General features: G+C 33.0%; 1 protein-coding gene and 1 pseudogene across 5 annotated transcripts in view; one reads left to right on the forward strand and one right to left on the reverse strand.

Moving 5' to 3' along the window:
• LOC143239818 (uncharacterized) overlaps nt 1–9642 on the forward strand; it is a 29057-nt pseudogene extending 19415 nt beyond the window's left edge. Inside the window, exon 8 of the transcript XR_013021395.1 lies at nt 3612–9642. The product of XR_013021395.1 is annotated as an uncharacterized LOC143239818 (transcript). The remainder of the gene's footprint in view (nt 1–3611) is intronic.
• Nucleotides 7623–24593, reverse strand: part of LOC143239819 (zinc finger matrin-type protein 5) — a 31274-nt gene continuing 14303 nt past the window's right edge. For 3 of the 4 annotated variants that reach the window (XM_076481357.1, XM_076481359.1, XM_076481358.1), the window contains exons 3-5: nt 20578–20640; nt 20142–20216; nt 7623–10641 (exon numbers count right to left, since the gene is read on the reverse strand). In XM_076481357.1, coding sequence (XP_076337472.1) covers nt 10394–10641; nt 20142–20216; nt 20578–20640 — 386 coding nt within the window. In that variant the 3' untranslated portion in view covers nt 7623–10393. The remainder of the gene's footprint in view (nt 10642–20141; nt 20217–20577; nt 20641–24593) is intronic. The other variant, XR_013021396.1, reaches the window with a different exon arrangement.

Consider the following 24593-nt stretch of genomic DNA (forward strand, 5'->3'; position numbering starts at 1 on the left):
TGTAATTAATGCTGACAAAATAACAAAACCATCACTGATGTTTTTTCATGAAGCAGAGTAAGCAGTGATTGTTAAACATTTTTGTTTCTGTTATACTATTCATGTTTTTAACAGTATTAATGCTTCTGTGATTTCATCTAAATATATTAGACTATTGCTTGAAATAGCATTCCATGTTCTTGATATTTAATATTTGATTTTTCTGAGAAAGACAGACAATAGTATAAAGGGTTCTATTTAGACCTTGTAGCAGTTTAAATAAGGCTGGTTTGATAATAAATTTACATCCATAAATTTTGATATGTGTCATTCAGGGTAAGAATTGGTACTTAAACACTGGCACAGGATGTGGAATCTCAGAGTCACTGGCCAGATTCCTGTTTTCTGATAACTTGTATTCTATATATTATCACCTATCAGATTCTAATTTTTCCTTTTAAAGTGAATTAAATAGAAATAAAAAGATCTTGGTAAATGAAAATATAAAATACAGAAAATGGTAACCTGTGGAACCCATGGAAATTAAGAATGAAAGAAGTGTTTGAACTCGAGAAACACATGCTTATAAAACAAATATTTTAATGAGCCCATGAGCATTTTTACAACTGCAAGAAGAAATGTGAAAAGTGTGGCATCTTGCAGTAAAGAATGACTGAGGAAGAGGTGTGGAATCTGCAAAAACTACACCTTTTTGGTATCTTTTTCATCAAAGTATTGTTACAAGTTACATTTCCTTACAATAGTTAGGTGCAGAATACCATATAAAGTAATCAGAATTATTACAGAACCACAAGTTATGACACTTTCACATGGTACTCTTCAGTCTATCTTTTGTATCTGAAAAAATATTAAAAACAAACAAGGATATTGTAATAGTAAATCTGACAAAATAAAATGAAACTGTCAATCTGGGATAAATCTGTCTACAAAACAAAACTAAAGGATTTATTGTATGATAGTATAAAAATACTCTTGAGGCTAACCACTTTTTCCAATTAAGTATCACATTTTAACAGATACCTCAAACAAATTTCTAGCTGGTTATCCTGATGTCTTAAAAATCTTTACATTAGTGGATCACTTCTTTTCTGGCATATATACAGGTAGTTCTCAATTTAAGTTTTTGGATTAACGGAATCAATGGAATAACACCATTTCTTAAGTTACGAGCTTGCAAATTAGGATTAATGTGATTTTTGGGAGATTTGTTTATTGTAATGGTACAAATAGAAGCATTTACTCACTGTGCGCTTGAAGGCTTAGCCGATGCAGACGCTTTATTACTATAACATCTGCAATAACATGACACGTGATAGTTGAAGTGACATTACAATGACAATAACATCATGGTTATCTGTGCAGTAATTGGATGGTTGTAGGATCCATTTGGTCATACAACAAAGTCATTAAAATCAATTTATGTATCACACTAGAGTTGATGTTTTCTGTAGACATGTTGACTATGTGAGCATAGGTGGAACTCCTACAGTATATTAAGGCTTGACTGACGGAATTTTCTCTGGGGTTGCACACATCGTGCATACTTTATGAGAAATGGTGTTTGATTTACATAACCAATTCCTGGAATGTAACTATGGTGTAAATCAAGAACTATCTGTATGTGGGTTACCTAAACTCCTTAAAGATGGCTGCTGTTTTAAACTGACTACTTCCAATGTAGAATCAATTATTTGTTATCCAAATCGCTAGCATAACATCCTTCTTCTGTTCTTGGAAAGTTCTCATTGTTCTCACATATTCTGAATAATAGATTTGGCAAATGAAATAAAAAAATTGATGTAAATGAAGAAGAGGTGGTCAGTTTTGAATCTTTGTTCAAATGTACTAAGCTACAAAACAATACACATCCTAAAAAGAAAATTACTTTAATTTGACCTTCTAATTTTGGTGCTTGTCCATACTTTTATATCCATTGCCAAAGTATGTGTTGAAAATTACCTATTAACCTGTATGGGTTAATATTATCAACAAAAATTTGAAATGACTATTGGTAAGTCTTTGTTCTCAATTTTATGCAATATTTTGAAAGTAAAATTGATGCAATATTTTCTGTTTGGTCAAATAGTAGCTTTTATCCATAGTAGTAGATTTAAAGTGAAATGGGAAACCAGCATAACAAGATCAGAAACAAGACTTAATCTTCCTATCTACAGAAATCCATCAAACCCTTTAAATAATATTGATATTTCCTCTTTACACCACAAAATGGTTAAAATATCAGTTATAATTCCAATATTTGAAGGGGTTTATTATAGAATGTATCACCACATGATCTTTAATAAAGAAATTAAAAAAGTAATATTGCAGTTTTTGATAGGCTGCAATATGCTAAGTTTCATCAAAAATGCCCATCAAAAGGTTAAGAAAAATATTTTTTAGGAATATCCAGCATCATCTACATGAAAATGAAAAGAAAATACTTAGTGTTAACTACATTTCTAGTATTATGACTAGAGAAATGTCTGAAAAATGACAGTTTTCAAGTTGTTTCTTTATATCCTTAAACCATTAAAAATTTATTACCCATGAACAAAACTTTATCTCAAGATAAAGAGCAGGGTGTCTGTATAGTCCTATGCCAATCCTGCAAAAAGAGATTACATTGGTGGAACAGGTAAAAATTTAAATATAAGACTCAAAATATAAAAAGCATATTATAAATTGTGAAACAAAGTTTTTTTCTACAAATGAGGAATCTTTATCAACAGTTGAACTGTAAACTATCCAAAATAATGTATAAAACTAGAAATTATGTAAAAAAAATTAAGTGAAGTTCTTTTAATCAAAAGGTTGCCAAACTTCAACACTTCTGGAGGTCAGGATGAGTAGAACTTTTTTTTTTTAAATCTTGTGCCCTGAAGCAACTTGGAACATCCATTATGAAATAAGCTGTGTTTCTTTGAGAAAAAAAGTTATACATAATAGGACACATGAAAGTGTTGATACTTGTGGTTTTGTAATAGTATATCCAAACTTTATTTTAGACTTACATACTTATATTTGTCTTTTCCATTTCTTTATAGTAATAATTTAATACCTTAAACTTTTTTATTCTGAACCTGTTTATCAGCCTTACATAATTAACCAATTGAATTGCTTAACTGACTATCAGCCACATAATTGGAATATCTGGCATACCATAAGCATCCTTAAATGACTGACATAACTAACTTCTGTAACTGGTGTTAACCAGTTGGTTAATTAACCTCTTATCTTCTCTAAGTTACATGATTGGTTAACCATATCTTCCTTATTACCCTTACCTGCATGATTGGAAACAAATTAATGAATTTACTTGAATAATATTGAAGTTACCAGAACAAAGAAATTGTTTTCACTGCTAAGTCCACCAGGTATGAGACTAGATTTATTTATTTAAACAAAACTTATTTTTCATAAGCTATTAATATTAACTTGATCGGATGTTTGCAGTTATGAAAATGCTTTGATATATTTAAATTAGAAAATCCTTAATACTAAAAAGTGCTAAATAATTAACAAATAACTTTATTCTTTCTCATTTTATGGATGTTTCATTAGTGAACTAGAAAACTTTGTGGTTTATGTTCTTGTTTCTCTTCTCATTCCAGAAAACACAGAAAATGTTAGCATTTGCTGAACATGCAAGTCAGACATTGAAAAGAACAAAGGCAAAAAAACACAACATTCCTTTACGTAGAGTCCACTCTGTTGACCTTAGTAGTCAGATACGGATGAGCTGCTGGATTCCACCAACTGCAACTGATCATTTTTCTTCAAGTAAAAAAAAGCTTTTGAGGAGTGAAAGTTCAGAATCTGAAGGTGAAAAAAGCTTTGCAGCCAAGACAGAATTTAGTAGTGATGAGGATTTTGAACACAGTAATGATAATTTTGGACATTCAGATAAAGAGAGGAATGATCTGGATGATGAAAACAAATTGAAAGTTAATCTAACAACAAACTCAAACAGCATCACGTTCTGTAGCAATTGTAACAATACTGGTTATAGTAACACGGAAGATTCAGACCAAGACAAGAAGATTGTAAATGAAGATGCAGATGAGAACTCTTCTTTTACTATAAACAGTTTTGAATTTGATGACAACAATGACAGAACACAGAAAGATGGTAAAGAAAGATCACAAAAGAACCAGTTTGGCAGTGCTGGAATTATTGAGCAAGATGTCCTAATAAATTATGACAAGAACAAGAATATTAGCAGTAATGAATTTGTTCCAGATGATGACATAATAAGTTCAGAAAAACAGATGAATGCTAGCACTGAAGTTGTTGAGCAGGATTATGATATAATAAGTTTAAAGAAGAACAAGAATGTCAGCAGTGACAAACTTGTCATGCATGATATCACAAGTTCAGAAAAGAACAAGAAACTTAGCTGTGAAGCTGTTGAAACTACTAAGAAGTATGGAATAATAGTTTCTGATGAGAACAGAAATGTTAGAAGTGGTGAAATTAATAAGCAGGGTGATGGAATTATTAATTTAGACAAGAACACAAACCCCAGTAGTGGTGAAATTACTGAACAAGATGATGGAATTATTAATTCAGACAAAAACACAAATATTAGTTGTGGTGAAATTACTGAGCAACATGATGAAATAATTAATTCAGACAAGAACATGGATGCTAGCAACAGTATAGATATTGAGCAAATTAATGCATTAATTTCAGACAAGAACAAAGATGTTATAGATTAAGTTGTTGATCAGATTTATTAAGTGGACTGTCCAAACAAACAAAACAAAGCTATCAGTGATGAAGAGTGCCAGAGTTTAAAGACAATTTGTCTTGACAGGAACAGGAATGTACATAATGTTATCCTAATTAATAACCTTACCAAAATAGCAAATTCAGGCAACCACTATTTTTTTTTTGAAATCGTAAGTGGATTAGATAAAAACTGTAGTATTTGTAAACAAAAGAGAAAGCACTAATATTTCAGTTACTGAATTTTGAAGGACTTTTAAAATATAAAAACTTCAAGCATGTTATAAACATTGAAAAAATGAAAATCTACAATCTGCAACTTGTTAATGTAGCAAATATATATATATATATGGAAATGTCTTTACCAAAGCTATAATCAAAACTGCTTTTCTTGAGCAAGTATTTGTGTTTCCAGATTTGAAAAGATATCTTAAACATAAATACCAGACACAAACATATTATCTTAAGTACTTTGATTGCTTAGTTACACTCAATTTAATAGCTGATTAATTATGCCTTGATAATTTGTGTGTAGCATGACCCCACAGAAGAATGGACTTAAAAGTAACTTTGAATCTCTTCAGAAGATAGTGAACATTACAGGTTTTTTATAACACAGTGCACTAAATGAGGAAAGTATACTGTGTTTGCTTTAGGAACTGTGATTTTGCTGTTCTTGTAACATCACAAATTATGCTTTATGTTTATTGATCACAGTTTAATGTGATTGGTTTCAACAGGCAGTAGGATAAGTTTGTTAAAGGAAGCAAGAGACTGTTTAAAGCAGGCAGTAGTACAAGCTTGTTAAAGGAAGCAAGAGACTGTTTAAAGCAGGCAGTAGTACAAGCTTGTTAAAGGAAGCAAGAGACTGTTTAAAGCAGGCAGTAGTACAAGCTTGTTAAAGGAAGGAAAAGATTGTTTTGAATAAGCAGTAGTATAGGTTTGTTAAGGAAGCAAATGATTGCTTTCAACAGGCATAGTTTGTTAAAGAAGCAAGATGTTTTCAACAGGCAGTAGTATAGGTTTGTTAAAGAAGCAAAAGATTGTTTTCAACAGGCAGTAGTATAGGTTTGTTAAGGAAGCAAATGATTGCTTTCAACAGGCAGTAGTATAGGTTTGTTAAGGAAGCAAATTATTGCTTTCAACAGGCAGTAGTATAGTTATTAAAAGAAGCAAACAGTTGTTTTCAACAGATAACAGAACAAGTCTATGTGGATGTTTTTTTTATTTTCTTTTATCTCTAGTTATATGTGGATACTAAACTTATATTTTATTTCCAAATTTTTTTATAGTGAAAACTACTAATTCAATTTTATAGTTTAAGTTTTGATAACACAGCTGGAAAAGGGAGTATTTAGTTGAGTAAGAAGTGTTCAACTTGCCATTTATAATTTATGAAAGTAGTTATTTATAAGAAATATGTTTCTTAAGAAGCTTGTGTGAATGTCTCAGCTAAAATCAAGTTTAAGCTAAAACTAACTTAGTTTAAATTGAGAATGCATGTGTTGTGTAGGAGTTTTGAGTAAAGATGGTTACAGATATGCAAACTTTTTTTTATTTTACTCTGAAATGTTAATATGTATTTCATGAATTTACTTGGAGAGGGACATTAAAATTAACTTATTAGGTTAATTTTCTAAGGTAGCTTTTCAACAGCCAAAGGATTTGAGGATTACAGTATTTTCAAATATGTTTTAATTTTAAATTCATTATTGTTTTAAAAGCATTTTCAACAGTACTATAATCATACACTTTGGGTTGCAAAGAAAAAATATAGCACTTTACATGAAGCACAGTTTCACTCGGTGCCTTGAATATTTTTTTAAATATTTATTTGTGTATATTATATACATTTATGCTTATTATTGCAATATTTTATTACGACTGAATAAGTGTAATGTGTTCATTGCTATGGATTTTTATTAGAATGGACAAACTCAGATTTAGAGAGTGTCTGGACAGATGCAAGAGAAAAAGATATCTTAAAACTATTGTGCATTAGGGAAATATCTTCATAAATTTTGGTTTTAAGCATTGGCATACTTTCTCGCATGTTGGTTTTTTTAATTAATTAAAATTTTGTAGCCTTACCAACAATTAAGATATATTGATGGAATGGGTGGATTATCAAATGTATTAATGTTTTACACTGAGTTATGAAAGCAATAAATTGAAAATATTCTGTGATTCTTCATTAGATGAGGATGTAACTTTGTAGCAGATGATATTACTGAGTTTAGGAAAATTATTTCTTTTAAACATTTTGTTTAAAATCTGGATAAATTATTATTATTTTGAATAACATAAACAGATTTCTTACCATTATTTTAAAATAATTTTCTGTTTCCTAGCAAGGTCTAATTAATATTTGAATTAACACAGGGAAATGTTGTCTCTGTAGAAATATGGATGAAGTTAAAACTTCTGTTAAAATTTTTTTCTTCTACATGTATTTACTGTAAATGTGTATATGTTAGACAAACATTGTGTTTTGTGAAAAAAATATATGAAATTATTATTCCAGAAAAACTTGGTAACTCTGTTTCAAACATTTTATATTTGGATAAATATTAAGAAATGAAAGTGGTATGCAACCATGGAATTCTAAAAATACCTAGCAAGATTGTTGTTGGGTTTCTCCTATTACTTCCTTCAGTTATTTCATATCTAATTGCAAATCATGTTATTGGCAGCTGGTTTTTACCATATTTTTGTTTATTCTCACCAAAACAGCTGGTTTTCATACAAATCTTTGAAGATGCAAATAGTGCCTTGAAAACTACTAATGTTTTATCCCAGCCAGCCTGATAAGCTCTGGTATTGAGAGCCTCATTAACATTGAATAGAGCAAATGTAATGTGGTTCCTGTATTCTTTACTTACACTCATAAGTTCTTAGAAATAAAGTTTTATTATAAACTAAAAAAAATGAACAGAATATTCCTTTTGAAAATAAAAATACAGTGTAAGTTAAAACTTAAATGTATAATAAAATAAATCAATGCTGTGTGGGGGCATGTCAGTGTGACATTTCATAAAGTAATCAAATGACTTTTGCATAGAAAGGTTAAGGATTTGCATACCTTAATTATTTCTTGCATAGGCAGTTTAGATGTTTTAAATTCCTTACTCACACATATTTATTCTGCCTTTATACAGATCAAATAAAATAATGCTTCTAAAGCTAACTCTACATTTATATGATAATTTAGAGCTAGTTCATAGTGTAATCTAGGTTTTGTTAGTAATGTAATTTATACCAAAGTCTTCAGTTTTAATCATTAGTTGTTGTGCCAATTACAGAAAATTTCAATGTTTTTTTCTATAAATATCTAATCTAAAAAAAATTATCAAAATTACAAATTCTAAGAAATAATTTAGTTGGTATAATATATATAGTATTTGTGTTTAACACAATGTTTTGGCTAATTTGATTGTATATGTGACAAAATTGATTTACATTAGAATTTTGTTTTAATACTGAAACACCTGTAAATATTTAATGATAGTTTTAAAGTGTTGACTGTGTTATTGTATTAGATCTAATTTTTAACATTTAGTAGGCAGTGTATTTACTACAAAGCTTGATTCAGTAACCTAGGTATTTAAAAAGTTTGTTTCACAGAAAACTAATGTCATTCTTTGTTGTTTATCTGAAGAATTGTAAAGTTGCCAAACACAAAGGATTGGTGTTCACTTTTTATTTGTTAAATTTTTCTCTTGTGCTGTTGTAGTTCATCTATATTAGGAAAGTGTGAACAATGCATCCTAACCATCTGTTCACTACTAACTAAATTCAGTTATAATATCTGATAACAGGTATAATGTTACGTCTACTACAGTAAAGAGTACGTTCATGTTATCATGAAGTGTTTTATGCTAATCTTAATATGGCATTTGCAATAAATAGTTTGTAGATAGGAGACATGATTTCTGTTATTGGAGTAACACTCACAAATGTACAGTTTGTACTAGTAGTATGAAATACAAACATTATTAACATTTTATCATTGAAATATTTTTTGTGTAAAGAACATCCAGTGAATCAAGTTGTAGTTCTTGTTACGTATTTTTTAATCATCCATGAACACTGGAGTGGTTGTAGTGTTTTTCTTTTGACCTAACTAGGTTGCTCAATGTAAAATGTGATGTTTTTGTTTTAATGCTCATGTGTCTCTGTACAGTTAGTGTTAAGCAGAAAACCAGTATCAGGATAGTTTTAAAACTAAATCTCTTATTATACTGCCATAGTTTGAATTTGATATCTTACCTTCAACTTATATTAATACTAAACATACATTATTTCACATCTTTAGAAGGTTGAGAGTTGATGGCTTGTAAACAGGGGACCTTGGTGTGTACACTGTAATATTGTGGTATTTCTGAAAAATATTTTTTATAAGTAATATATATATAATAATGTGTATTTTATTTTGATAATAATTTATGTAACTAGACAGCTTTAGAATATACAAGTTTTAACAATGAAAGATGTTAAACAATTTTTCAAGCAAGTTTTAAAAGATTATAAGAGTTAATTTTAAATAGAATTGGTGAATCTTGCTAACTGGTAAGTTCTGCTTCCTGTTCCTAATCTTTCAGATTACAGTTTCAACTGTAGAATAAAATCTGATTTGAATATTAAAACCTCAAATGTTACATTAAAAGATTAAGTTATAGAAGTAGTATTTTGTGTAAATCAAGTAAACCTAACATCAAGTGATATGATACTAGTTAATGAAAATTGACTATTCAAATCATGCAAAATGATTTTTATTTGCATAGTTTTTCTGTGTTGGTATTGATTTTGGCAGTCCTTACATACGTACAACAAATGTAACAATGGATCCAAAAGATAAACCTGAGCTGTATAAAAAAAAACAGGACAATAAACATTGCTACTTTCAGAAGTTAATGAGATCTGCCTCATTGTAAAACTCACTAAATTCTGTTCCAAATGTAAATTACAGTCATAGCAAAGTAGTAAATATTAGAGCAAATTTCAGCTGAGTTTGTATACAGACCTTGGACATATGTCTAACACTGGTACTATGCTCTTATGTAAATAGTAACAAAATCATGAAGCTTATAAGGCTCAAGATAACCTGTGTGTACAATCTGGATAACACTGGAACCATACACATGTATTGGTATTATGGCATACTTTGTAACACTAGAATAACAATGTACCTGTTGGACACATGTCAGATCCTCACACTTTTACACTGTTATAGACTATCGTGTATCTACAATGTGATAAGCATAGTCACCTCAAGAAATACAGTAACTACAGCAGTTACAAACCTGTGATCAAGAAATATGTAAAAAAATCATTTTCAGTATTTTAACTCATTAAAACATTCCACTACTACTATGTAAGCTGCATAAACTGCACTAAGACCTTTTGTGAAAAAAACTAGCAATGCAAAAAGAAAAGATTACCTGTAATAGCCAGAATTACAACGAGCACTGTTTAATAGATAACTTCAGAAGATGTTTGGAAATTCAGTCTTCTGGTTTTTCACTATTCTTGGACACTTGCTCTTATTTCAGTGCATTTAGTGAAAATTCAGATTTTACCTCTTTCACTGTAATATATTCCCCAAAACTTCAGTTAATAATACTTTTACTTCCTCCCTGGAATTCAACTATCAACTCTTTCATAACTATCCCCACTCTGACTGAACATCTATAAGAAAGTCTTGAGGATTTGGAGGGAGAAGAGATGAAGGAAGATTTAGAACTGATGCCAATTCTGGGGATAGGGACCAAGCTTCTATATCTATAATGGAAGGTTGGTTGGGGGACTTTATTTCCTTATTCACAGTTCTTTTAACTAGCCAGGAATCCAAATCAGGTTCCTTCTCATCTTCATATTTGGCTGCTCCTTGTTTCTGAAGGGATTGCTGCTGCACTAAATAAACCACAAGATTTTTTTGTCACCTTTTTAGATGAAATAATTCACCATGCAATCTGTAAATTATATTCCTGGTATCTGATAACAATGACCTCGAAAATAATATATACAGTATGTCAAGAAACATTATGCTTTAAGTTCACCATAATGTGAGTGTGTGTATATATGTATGTTAACACTGAAGAGTTAAGTGAATCGAAACCTCTGACCAATGTGAGTTTGTTATAAACAAAACTGAAAAATGCTGTACCAATTGAAATGATACAGGCTATAATGTCAAAGAAGAAACATACCCTAGGTTTTGGAGGTTGGTTGGTTCATTGATATGGTGCAAAGCAACTAGGCTATCTGCACCAAACATTCAGTAGAAAGTTAAAGTAAAATTCATAAAAGGAAATTAAGGTAAAACAAAAAGTTTAATTTTTGATTTACGAAAAAACAAATAGCATTAAAACCAATTTTTACATCTAGTCTCCATCAGTAAGAGAAAAAACTACACTAATACAAGTTGTAAAGGACTTTCTGTAGCATACTTGTAATTATCATAACTCACCAGGAGGACTAACAGGTAAGTTCAAAAACCACTGTTATTCACCTGAAGTAGGTATTTGATGTTATGGTTATTTTCAGAAAGTAAAGTAATAAAAGTTTCAAAAGACTTCTACCAAAATTTAAATTAACTTGCCAGGATGACTAAGGGATAGTACAAACAGCAGCCTTAGTGACCTGTAATGTGCCTTTCCAGTCTTGATTTTCAGTTATTCGATGTTACGACCATTTTCTAATTTCAAATCAAACTAGATGTACTTTGATTCTTAAAAGGGAATCACATTAAAAAAAGGTCTAATGTATAAATTAAAAACTTAAATAGCATTAAAAAGATTAATGGTCTTTAAAAAACTAAAAACGTTTCCAAGGTGGACAGTGTCACCATCACTAATAATACTATCTAACATTACGGATAGACCTTGGGATAGAACGTGTTTGAAATGGTGCCATCATTGAGTCATAACAACGGCAAGACAGTAAAATGTGGTTTATTGTGACCTGAGTGTTACACAGTCAACATATTCCCAGATAAAAGAAAATGAGTTAAAAAACTGTGACCTTTCTGATCCTTACAGAAGCAAAACAGCCAAAATCCAATAGAGGGATTTATTTGGAAATGCTTGTTTTCACATTGCTTACTCCAAGTTGACTGCCAACTGGCATGGAGCTGAGCCTTGAATAGAGAACCACAGTCCATATATGGGAACAGGCACAGCAGTGATAGTGCCAGAGCACACAGATTTAGCTACTGTGTTGGCAAGCTCATTCCCATGAATGCCAACGTGGATCAGTATCTAGAAAAATTGAATAGAAGTAGATGTTAAAGAGAAATGGGCCAGTTGGTTTTCAACATTGATGAGAACAGGGTGTAAACTAACGTGAAGCAATTCCAGGGCAAGAGAAATGGCATACAGTTCAGCATTGAACACAGAAGCTGTAGAGGGAATTCTGCATGCAACCACCAAACCACAACAAACAATGGCAAAGCCCACACAGTCACCTGATTTCGAACCATCTGTATAAACAGGAATGGAAGAATGGTTCAAAAGATGTTCAGAAAATAACTGACAGTATTTCCATTTGGGAGTGTGTGCTTTTCTCAGATGACTTGAAGATATGTCACATTTGGGGAGTGTAAGAAGCCATGGTGGATGGGCTGACCAGTGGATTCAGCAATGTTATCCAAGGACAGACCCAATTTATACAACAGTTCCTGGATATCAAGGCCAAAAGGAGTAATAGCAGATCGTATGTTCTGAAAAAGAATGGCTCTAAGAGGAACGAAGACACAACCCCAGGTGGGATGATTTGGTAAGGAAGGAAGTTTTGAAGCATATAGTAAAGACAGTTGCAAACGGCAAAGGTGCAAAGAAGGTTCATGAGACTTATGTATAAGCTCTGAACTGGGAAAGTGTGAAAAGCCCCAGTGCAGAGCCAAAATCCTGGCAGAGCCATAGACCAGTGATCCACAGTTGAGTTGAGTTTGATCGAATAAGAACACGATATATCTTTAGCACAGAACATCGATCCATTCCCCAAGTGGTGGAAGTGAGGACCCAGAGGATGTTCAGCACTCTTGTACATTTGACTTGTAGCTGCTTGATGTGTGGTATAAAGGTCAGCTTATGGTCAGAGATAAGCCCCAAGAACTTTGTCTCAGGGACCACAGGCAGCACAACTTCACTGATACAGAGTTCAGGATCAGGATGAATACCCGTTGGTGACAAAAGTGCATGCAAATGGGTTTAGAGAGATAGAAGTTAAAGCCATTTGCTGTGGTCCACTTCAGTAAACGATTGAGGGCAGTCTGTAGCTGCCACTCAATATACCTCATGTTCGACGACTGACATAAGATGTGAAAGTTGTTGACCAAGAGCCCATTTACAACAGTGGGAGGGAGTTGTTCAGTGATGGCATTAATCTTTATACTGAAAAGTGTGACATTCAAAATACATCCCTGAGGGGCTCCAAGTTCCTGTAGAAAAGAATGGGAAAGTATTGAACCCACACGAACTTGGAATCTCCTGTCCATTAAAATATTTTTAATAAAAATGGGCAAATTGCCACATAACCCATATAAATGGAGGTCTCACAAAATGCCATACCTCCATGTTGTATCATAAGCCTTCTCAGTGTCAAAGAATAGTGATACAAGATGTTGTCATTTGAGAAAGGCTTCTCTCATTGACATTTCAAATCAAATCAGGTGGTCCACGGTGAAGTGGTCTTAGGAACCCACAATGGGTGGGCAAGAGGAGGGTGTTTGGTTCGAGGAACCAAAGGAGACGAGCATTAGCCATCCTCTCTAAGGTCTTACAGAGACAGCTTGTCAAAGCATTTGAACAGTAGTTTGAAGGAATCTTGGGATCCTTCCCAGGCTTAGAGAAAGGTAGGACAACAGTCTGGCACCAGGCATTCCTGGCCATCAGAGAGGGGACAGAATTATATTGCCCACTGACCTTTTAAATCTTGTCCCATATGACTTTGGAACTGATGGTAAAAGACATGCTGATTGTGAACTTAATCCAAAATTCCTTCTGGCTTTGGCATCTTACCCAACGAGTTTGTGGGCAAGCCTGCTGGAAAGCAAGGCAGTTCAAGAGTGTGGGATACCTACAAAAAGTATTCCAAGCCCGTGATTGAGACTTTCGTGCCATGTGGCAGGCAGGATTCCACTACGGACGAGGATATTGTGGGAAATGTGTCGAGGTTTTAGGAATACATTGAGCAGATGCTTGTATAATACAGTCAGTTACTGCTGCCACACAGTCTTCTATGAATGGCTTACCGATGATGGCAGGATCCAAGTTCTGCGAGAGCAGTGAAAGAGGGCCAGTTTGCGTGATCCAGCTTCTACCAGGACAAGTGGGGTGGGTGACATCAACCACAACCAGTCTCTCTCAAAATTATAGGAAAATGATCACTGCCTCATGGATTATTGTCAACCTTCCATGAAAACTGGGAGAATAGTGAAAGGGAGCAAACAGAGAGATCAATAGAAGTAAAGGACTGACTAGGTGCGTGAAAATAAGTAAAAGAACCAGTATTGAAAAGAGAAAGGTTACAATCAGAGAGCTTATTTTCTACAGAGTGACCCCTCTTATCAATATCAACACTTCCCCAGAGGGGATGATGCCCATTAAAGTCCCCAGGATTGAAAAGGAAGATGGCAACTGTTCAATGAAAGCACCAAGGTCTCATTGATCATAGATCTCTCCAGGCAATAGGAAGAGAGAATAAACAGTGATGGTACAATCCAAGGAAACACAGATGGCTACTGTCTCCAAGGGTGTGTCGATTGGCAAAGATAGGGTGAGCACATGCTGATCCACCAACAGTGCCACCCTTCCATGAACTTGTCCATGACACAGCCTGTCATTTCTGTACAAAAAACCTCAAAAGTGACTGTATTGGCAGGTTTCAGAAATGTTTCTTGTAAGGAAAGACATACAGGACGGTAGAAAGCAATCAGTGTTTTGATGTCATCCAGATTAGAACGTAAACCTCGACAGTTCCATTGTATCAAGGTGGCCATTTTTAATGACGGGTTGGCAAAATGGCTGGAGAACCCTTCTGTTTACGACCATGTCTTTTTTTCTTACTGTCCTTATTCATAGGAGGTCTATTGACCACCATGGATCCTGTCTTGGGTTGACTGAGCAGGTATTTGCTGTTGGAAGAGGATTCTAATGACTGAGGACATGAAAGAATGATTGTTTTGCATCTTGGGGTGGGAGAAGATAATGTACCTGAGGAAATTAACTGTACCCAGAACCACAGAAAGCAGATATTGCAATTTACTGGAATGTATATTAGGGACAGAGATGGGTGTTGAAGTTGATTCATCAACTTTTTTAAACATGGTGGTCAAAATACTTTTCATTTGGTTTGAGAACGATTCTTTTAGAGGCACAGAGATATCAGTTTGCACTCCAACCATAGTAGTGGAATGAAGTTCAGCAGCACACATCTAAGATGAAGTAATGGACAGCAACTTTCGAGCCTCGAGGTAAGTAACATTTTGAATCGTTTTCAAATGCTACACCTCTTTTCCTTCCAACCATTTAGGGCAAGAACAAAAGTAGGAGGGGTGAGAGCCATTCAAATTGACACAATGAGAGTCTATTTCACACTCATAGGCGTCGTGGTCCTTGTCACTGCAACGAGCATACGTCAAGGAACTACGACATGATGTCTTTGAGTGACTGAACAGCTGACACTGGAAACATCTGAGAGGGTTTGGAATGTATGACAATACCCTGCAATTAAGATAACCTGCCTTGATGGTGGCAGGTGGACTTGGTGATGTAAATGTGAGAATCAGGACATTGGTCAGCATCATAATTCCATCTTTGCGAGTGGAGATACGCCTCACTGCAGAAACTCTTTGGGTGGAGAAACTGACGAGAATCTCCAACTCAGGATGTTCTTCAAATCCCTCTCAACAATAACTTCTCGTTATGAATTCAAAGTAACATGAGGTGTAACCTCAATAGGTTATCCCCAATTGCCTTTGAACGCAATAGGAGTTCATTGCGTTGAGATTTGGATGTTTCCACCAATATGTCACCAGAGCGAAGCTTCTTTACTGACTTTAGAGAGCCAGAAAGTCCCTCTAGTCCCTTCTGAATGAAAAAGGGAGAGGTATGCTCTAAAGGTTTGTCTGAAAATAAATGTTGTATAAGAAAGTGAGGTACATCAGGTGTTAAAGATGTTGAAGATTGCTGCTCAGAATCTTCAAGATGTGGTTGTTTACCTATGTACTGTTTTTTCACTGTTTTATTTAAGTTTTTATATGGAGGATCCATAATAGGAAAAGGAATATTTTGGTGCCCACTAACCAACCCACCACAGAGCCCTATGAGGGGGATGCACTACAATGCATAACAAGGACACTGTCTCAATGCCAGGGTTTCATGAGCACTATACCCAAACACCAGGATTAGATACATTGCCCACAACATCCAACACTGGTACTTGGTTGACCCTAGCCCTGGACCAAGGAAGACTGCCCATCTACAGAAATTCAAGGCCAAAGTGGTGAATTACGGTTGGACCCCTCAACCATCAGGATCCTCTCCTTCAAGGGTCACCAAGCATAGCAAATATGTGGGTGGATGTTTAGATCCCAGAGGAGGTAAACTGAAAGAACAGAACCTTTCCTGGGAGGTCTCCTCACCAGGTACAAGAATCCACATCGAGGGGAGGCTTTGGAGGCTGCTTAAGTAGGACCCACATTGCTATAAGGATAATTAAATAATAAAATAATCAGAGTAATAGAAATTAGGAGAGTGAGATGTGGATGCTCAAGCACACAACCTCCTGCATGTATATCACCCTTCACTGCCTGCAGACTTTTGTGGGAATCTGACTACTCTCCACAGTAAAGGAAAAAAAAATTAAATAAAAATAGTAACAATAAGGTACTACCACTTGTGGGTAAATAATTTAAATAAGTGTACCTACTAAAACTGTCATTCCAGCCCCCATCATCATGGTAAGACACTTTGTAGACAAATTATACAAGTATGGAAGGTCCCAACCAGTTATCTAAACTTACTAGTATAACTCCCAACCACCACCCATTAAGTCTACTTTAACTACCATGTTATAAACAAACCTTTATATGCAATAAGGTGTTCATTTGAATAAAGTATTGCCAAGTTGTTTAAATGACCTTATTAACAACTAAAAATAATTATCAGAAACTTCAGTAAAATTTCTTTAATTTTTATTTCTTCATATTTATTTAATACATTCTTATATTTATCACAAAGTTTCTTTATTAAATCCATTAAATATTAATTTTTGTATCAATATTTCAATAATAATAGTAAAATATTGTAATTTATCACAAATTTTACAAAATCTGAATAATTGTGAAGTTACAATACTTATGACAGAAGGGTATGGTATATTACTATTAAAAGAGGGTAAACCATATACTAGAAATGCAAAATATTTTCTTTCATTAAACATATTTATACTGATAAAGCTCACCATGATTCTGGTTTCATTTGTAAAAAGTTTTATGCATTAATTATAATAAAAGAAACCAATAGTACACAAACAATTAAACTTACTGACCAATCTAAAGATACAGCAATTAAAACTTTAAAAAAATGTATCATATATCAAATTCTTATGTTGATTTACCTTTTCTATCTGCTATTCCTAAACTCCATAAATCTCTAATTAAATTTAGATATATTTCAAGTTCAATAAGAACCAGTCATTTTAATAAATAAATTAGTTAATATTTTATTTTCACAAATTAAAAATATGACTAATAATAATAAAAAAATGTAAATTTTACTAAAAGTTTCTAATAACTATTTTTAGTTGTTTATGAGATCATTTAAACAACTTGGCACTATTTTACATGAATAATACCTTACAGCAGTGATGGCGAACCTTTTAGAGATTGCGTGCCTCAATTGTGACCCAAAATTATTTTGTCTATCCGAACGTGCCAGGATTTTCATAAAAATGACAGTTACTTTCCAATAAAAAATTGACTTTTTGATGAGTATCTTTATTTTAAAAAAAGTCGAATTACAAAAGTTTCAATGAAACTAATAAATAGCCTTGACTTAAAATTTGTATATTTTGTCTTGAATTTTATTAAATCAATGCGATCTCTGCTGTTGTGAACACTCGGATAACTTGTTAATTGATGGTTCATATTTTGTTGATTTGAGAGCAACACATGCAGCACTCAGTTCATCTGTAAGCTTGTTTCTTCTGTCTGATTTGATGAAATTCAAAGTTGAAAACAGCTGCTCACAAGCGTAAGATGATCCAAACAAAGTAAGAAGAGCTATTCCAAGTAATTTCATTGACTTAAAATTAATTGGCAAAGAATTCCACACTTTAAGAATTTCATTTTCACAACTCTTTGCAACGTTTTCTTCCAAGATCCCTCCACACTCTATTTTCTGAAGTGTTTTACGCAGGGCACAGAATTTATTAGTCCAAGTATAGTTTTCCTGGAATTCTACCAGCTCCATTTCTAGAGTTTTCAAACCCAACCAGTGTAAACAGGAAAGATCGAGATCTTTAAATTCAGTTTTATCGGGAAAGGTAAGAAAATACAAAGTTTTTTCTATCTTTTGAAACTGCATAAATCTGTTACTAAAACTCTCCTTCGCTACCACGATAATGCTTGAAAATTCTTGGGAGATTTCCTGTTTGCTTAAGGAACAGTCAGCAAATGTTGTCAAGTTTTCTAAATGAATTTTCAGATTTGGAAAATATTTGAGTTCCCCACCTCCGATGTCTTTTTCAAAAACTTGCAATTTTCTCTCAAATGCCTTTATATCACAGAACATTCTTTCTGCTGTTTTTCCTACTCCTTGTAGTTTTGTGTTCAGTGCATTGAAGTGTGATATAAAGTCTGTAAAGAACATGAGTTTATTAAGCCAAACCACATCAGTGAGCTGTGGAAATTCTTGTCCTTTTTCATGCATAAAAAATCTAATTTCGTTCAAGCAAGCAATAAATCTTTCCAGAAAACGTCCTCTGCTCAACCATCGGACATTGTTATACATAATTAAAGTACTATATTGTGCTTGAACCTCATCAAAAAGTGTTTGAAACTGACAAAAATGAAGTGCACGAGTCATAATGTAATTCACCATTTTTGTAACATCTTTGAGTATATCATCTAATTTTTTTGCTACTTTCTTTTGCACAAAGAGCTTCTTGATGTATAATACAATGAAACTGGATGACATGATGTAATGACTTACGATGCCACCCCCGTCGTTCAAAAGGTTCGACATGCAACCTGTAGGGATAATATCCCTAATATATCCCTGGGATATATTATAGTATTAATCCAACCCGAAGTAGAGACAAGGGCTGACGTTAAAGCGCATTAAACTGGGAACAACGATTTCCCAGACTTTACCGATATCCAATCCTTCTCATCGATCCTACCGGGAATATCCCTAGTTCTAGTGTTAGCTACACTTACGCGCATTGCCTCCTCTGCACCACGAGGAGGCCCTGAAAATCGAAGTACTTGAACCCTAGTGCTCTCAGGTCATGCCACCTCTCATAATTACCTAGCTCGCTACATACTTCTTAGCAAAGATGCGGGAATCCTATCACGTGCCAGCAATCGTGGCTTTATGTGCCACCTCTGGCACCGGTGCCATAGGTTCGCCATCACTGCCTTACAGTATATAAATGTTTATTTAGTCTGAAAATTGGTAGTTACAGTAGCCTTAATGGATGACATAGATGCAGAAAATTGTGGTCTTGAGCACCCACACCTCGCTCTCCTAATTTCCATTTCTATTCCTTTGATTATTTTATTATTCAATTATTCTTCATGTGTGACTGGCAAATGGAAATTTAAGACTGCTAGATAATGTATCCCCACCACAATGTGAGTCCTTCCTCAGTCACCTCCAAAGCTTAAGGTACATTTTATATCCCACATTAACAGTCTGACACCTGGGGATCCTTTCAATTTACAACATTTTTCATTGTTGTTTGAATTTGTTTTTATTTATAACAAACACTATATATCTACTTAAACAAGCAAATGCAAGGAGTGCAATGATATTGAATGTATTATAAAGTCATATATTACAACAGTAATAAAGTTAATACAAACTCTTGGAATGTATGATGTGGGGATATTATTCACTACAGTGTATGACTTAATTATAAATATAAATATAACTTATGTAACAATTCATAAAACATGCACATAATTTTATCACACATAGGAGAGTAACAATGGACCGTAGTTTTTTTTTAACATACTTTAAACATTACAAACATTACAGCCTACTACTCTTCTGTCATATACTTTGTTTTGTTAAAAAAAACAACTGAGATTTACTTATATTTATGCCCATTTTCTTCATAGTGAAAACACAGTTATTGTAAGTTCTACCACACAACAATCAGACATTTACAAAATAAATTCAAACCTTCTTCTCTGAGCTGTTGCATCTCCTCTTCAGTTATGTGAGAATATTTGCACCCTGGCCCAAAGTTGCAATAGCCTGAAATATTATTAGGTTATAGCTGGTCAGTTTTTTTCTTCAACATTTTAAAACTATGAAATTATCCTTACACACTATTTATTTTCCAAAGAATGAAAACTGTTCACATTGTAAGTTTTTTACAAAAATTAATTTACTGGAAGCAGTAAAACTGATACATGACAACAAAAAACACAGCATCTTTCACGCAGTTAATTTAAGATCCTGGGGTATTTGTATATTTATTATTTAATGAATATCTATGCATGTATTAATAGATATTTTGCTGATAAATATGATTTGTTAGCAGAATAATACCCAAATGAGTATTTTTCATAAATAATAATCATAAAAAATGAGAAACATTAAATAACTACTTAACCCATTTTTTGAAACTGGTGACAAGGCTTTTTCTCCATTTCATCCTTCAAAATCTCTTCTGGTTCTGTTTCATGTTAGGAAGAATCAGTACAAGCATGTAAAATTGGAATAAACATTCTGAAGAAAATACGTGTCTTCAGAATTAACAGATAAAAGGTAAACAGTTTACACAAATAAATTGTACAGTACTTCTAAAAATTTTAATCTAAATTATAAAGAGGAAAATAACATACTTTCAGTGTCATGTTTTTAGGAAAAAATAGGCTTATAAACTTGAACTTTTGACTTTTCAAAACAGTAAATCACATTTGTATAATTACATCTCAGCCTTGCCTTTAAATTATAAGATTAAAAACTACTAAAAGGATAAAATTTAAGAAACTTGTGCAAATATTTAAAAAACATTCAAATACTCAAATGATCAATGTTGTATAATACACAATTAAAATCTTTAAAGATAAATCAACATCCATAAAAGACATGATAAAGGTTTCAAAGTCAATTCCTGCCATCTTCAGGAGTGTGAACAAAAACTGTACAACCATATATATACAAAAAATCATGGTTATATGACTAATAGTTTATATATTTAAAATAATCACACCATCCACATAATTTCTGAATTTCTAACCCTTCATTCTTATTTAAGATGAAATTATTTTTATTGTATTTCATTATTTCTTCAGTTTCTCTAATACTTCTAGCCATCATATTATTCAGTTAAACAAAATATAACATTTTTCCCCATTGACCAATATAATTTGAATGCTGTTGTAGTGTAGATTTTTAACTTGTGTTTTTAATATTTCTCTTATGTTTATTTGTTCTGAATTTTAAATTTCTTTTAATTTGACCAATGTATACACAACCACATTCAATTTCATAAATACCTGTTTTTCCATTAGATTTATTTCATCTTTAGTTTTATTTAATATTTAACTAATTTTATTCAGTGGTCTATAAATGGGGAATGAAACTTTGTTTTTTAATCTATGAAACATTTTACTACAATCCAAAACCTCGCCTGCCAAGTACCAACATCCAAGTGGATCACACTATTTTTACCTTACGTTCACATGATCAGAGGGAATCTCACTCCTCTCTATCCATGAACAGGCATATGTTGTTTTATAACCATATGAGAATTGAACGTTCAATCTCGGAACCCAACATGTGGCATTGAAAAGTTGTCTGTGTAATGTAAACCATCTCACTCAAATGTATAATGACAGGAACATTCTTGGAATAATAATCATTGAGGGATAGTAGAAGGGAAAGAATGACAGTAATCTGCAAGTATCTCCACAATGACCCACTATATAAATGGAGTAACAAGAGCAGAAATAAATGGGGGAATAGACATCTGTAATAAATTTGTGAAGACATATGTTGATTCATTCAACTCTAAATCCAAAACTCAATCACAAGGAACTGACATCCACATAGGGATAGGGTAAGTGATCCAATTGAAGGGTTAACTGCAATTTTGGTAGCTCACTCCAATGTTACATAGTGGAGGACATATCATCCATACCAGCAGAACACCAACACCTTACCTTTGACTGAATGGTTTCATAATAATATATATATATATATTCTTTGTTTTCCATTATTACCTTAAGGAGGATACCTCCACAGTCCACCATCACAGTGGCTTGGAACTGAAGAGTGGTAAGGGTTTTCAAAAAAAAGAAAAGGTTGGGGGGGGGGGGAAGTTGTAGAGGTCTGGGCAAATTACAACACTTGAAACAGTGCAATGGGTGACCATGAAACCCTATTTTGAAAAACAGACCATATTGATTTATTCAATACAAAGCAGCTGTCCTCTTCTGTTGAACAATAACATATGTGCAAGATGTAATGTATGTACAAAAAATCAATACAAGAAATGTTAAAAACAAAAGTGAAAACTGCACTACCTAAAAATGAAAATTATACTGGTCATGTCATCCAGTGGAAAAAAGTGTTGTTTTGGCTACTTAAATAATATGATGGCTAGAAGTATTAGAGAAACTACAGAAGTAATGAAACACATTAAAAATAATTTCATTTTAAATAAGAATGTAGGGCTAGAAAATCAGAAAGTATATAAATGGTGTGATTATTTTAAATATGTAAACTACTAGTCACATGACCATGGTTTTTTGTGCTTATATGGTCATACAGTATTTTTTTCACATTCCTGAAGATGATGTATATTAATGTCAAAACATGAAGCGTCTTTTATGATCATTGATCTGCCTTTGAATAAAGATTTTAATTGTCATACGATGTTACTTGTTTGGGTATTTTAACATACACGTTACGAGTCAGGGGGATGTTTTTCTGATGATGAAAAACACCAGCCCATTGCAGAATTTATTGTAATGTTATGAAAATTCATGATAATTTTTTACTGGTCAAAAAAGGATGTGTTTAGTACACTGTTTAGACAGGTAACAGATCCCAATCACCCAGATGGAGGCACTAAAATCTCAATATAAAGTGTTACTTTTTGGGGAAATTGTATTAGGTTGAGGAATAATTCGTGAGCGTTTTTAAATAATTTCATTCAAGCATTACATGCAAGACTATACAATACTTCAATGCATGAACACATTACACCCAAAACATTTATTATGATACTTTATTTCATGTAATACCTAGGTATATAGTATGCATTGTTTTAAACGAAATTGCAAGAAATTAAATGCAAAAAGCAGATGGTGTCGAAAATGCTCGATTTTGTCCACTTGACATTCCATTTAATGAGCTGAAAATGAAAGCAAAAATTAAAGACATATGAAAATCAAACACACCATCTATTAGAGCAAAAAATTATCTACCAAATGACATGAAATATTTTGCGAAAGCATTTCATTTATGAATATATTTTGTTAACTTGAAAAAACGCTCACGAATTATTCCTCAACCCAATACATGCAAGCAATCTAAATATACTTTGTGCATAAATTGCAGATGCTGTAGATGTTCTTGTGATGGTTGTCACCATATACAAAGTTACATCCTAACATGAAGTAAGCAACCAATTACACTATGAGCAAAAGAATTTGGAAAAAGTAATGATTTTAATGCAAATAAGGTTGAATATCATGATGATGCTGACAGTGGTTCAACTGAATCTCTGGTTTCAAGTGATGTAGATGATGTTCAGGATGACCTTGATGCAAGTGCCATTCCCGTTTCTTAAAAATGGCAAAGAAGCCATAAGTGAAAGCTTCAATTGAGGCCACTCATGTTCCTGGTGTTCATGATGTTTTGGTTAAGATTCCAGCTCAAATAATAATCTACCTAGTACAGACAGGCTGGACTTCCCATTAGAAACTGAAATTTGTTAAGGTGTCACTGCTTTTATAGCACGAGTTAATTCAGACTGTTCACAGGGGTGCTCAGAATCCCTTTGGTAAATATTGTTGTTAAATCAGACTTCATAATTACTCCTACAGTGGCTATGACAAAACTCAACCTCAATCATATACATGATAAAGAAACTGCAACTTATCCAACTGGTGCTACATTTAAGTCATTCACCACATGAAGAGTAACTATAAAAACCAAAACAATACAAGACTGCAAGGCATCAATTAAGATTAAACTGTTGATTGAGTTCCTCATCACTGTTTATTACCAGGCTGTGTATTGTCTCTTACTGTTCTGGTAGTGTTTTCAACTACTTGTAGTTTTGTCATTAATTTCTCTTAACTAGTTGAACCCCAAAAGCACTTCTTTGGATTTTTCAAGCAGTCCCCAAGCTGATACTAAAGAACATTATACTGACTCATGAAGGATCTGCTAATATATTTTTGAAAACAAAGTGATTTGTTCAAACACTATGACATATTGAGTGGCAAAAGAAAAAGCCACCATGATTTATAGAAAGAAAACACACACACACACACACACACACATATATATATGGGGAAACAACTTTAACTTGAAATTAATTCCAAATTTGTTAGTCCCAACAATCTTGGAAGTACAAGACTGAATATAGCATGTAAGTTGCCAAAATTTGTA

This window comes from Tachypleus tridentatus, chromosome 13 (genome assembly GCF_004210375.1).
Source record: "Tachypleus tridentatus isolate NWPU-2018 chromosome 13, ASM421037v1, whole genome shotgun sequence".
NCBI classification, from domain to species: domain Eukaryota; kingdom Metazoa; phylum Arthropoda; class Merostomata; order Xiphosura; family Limulidae; genus Tachypleus; species Tachypleus tridentatus.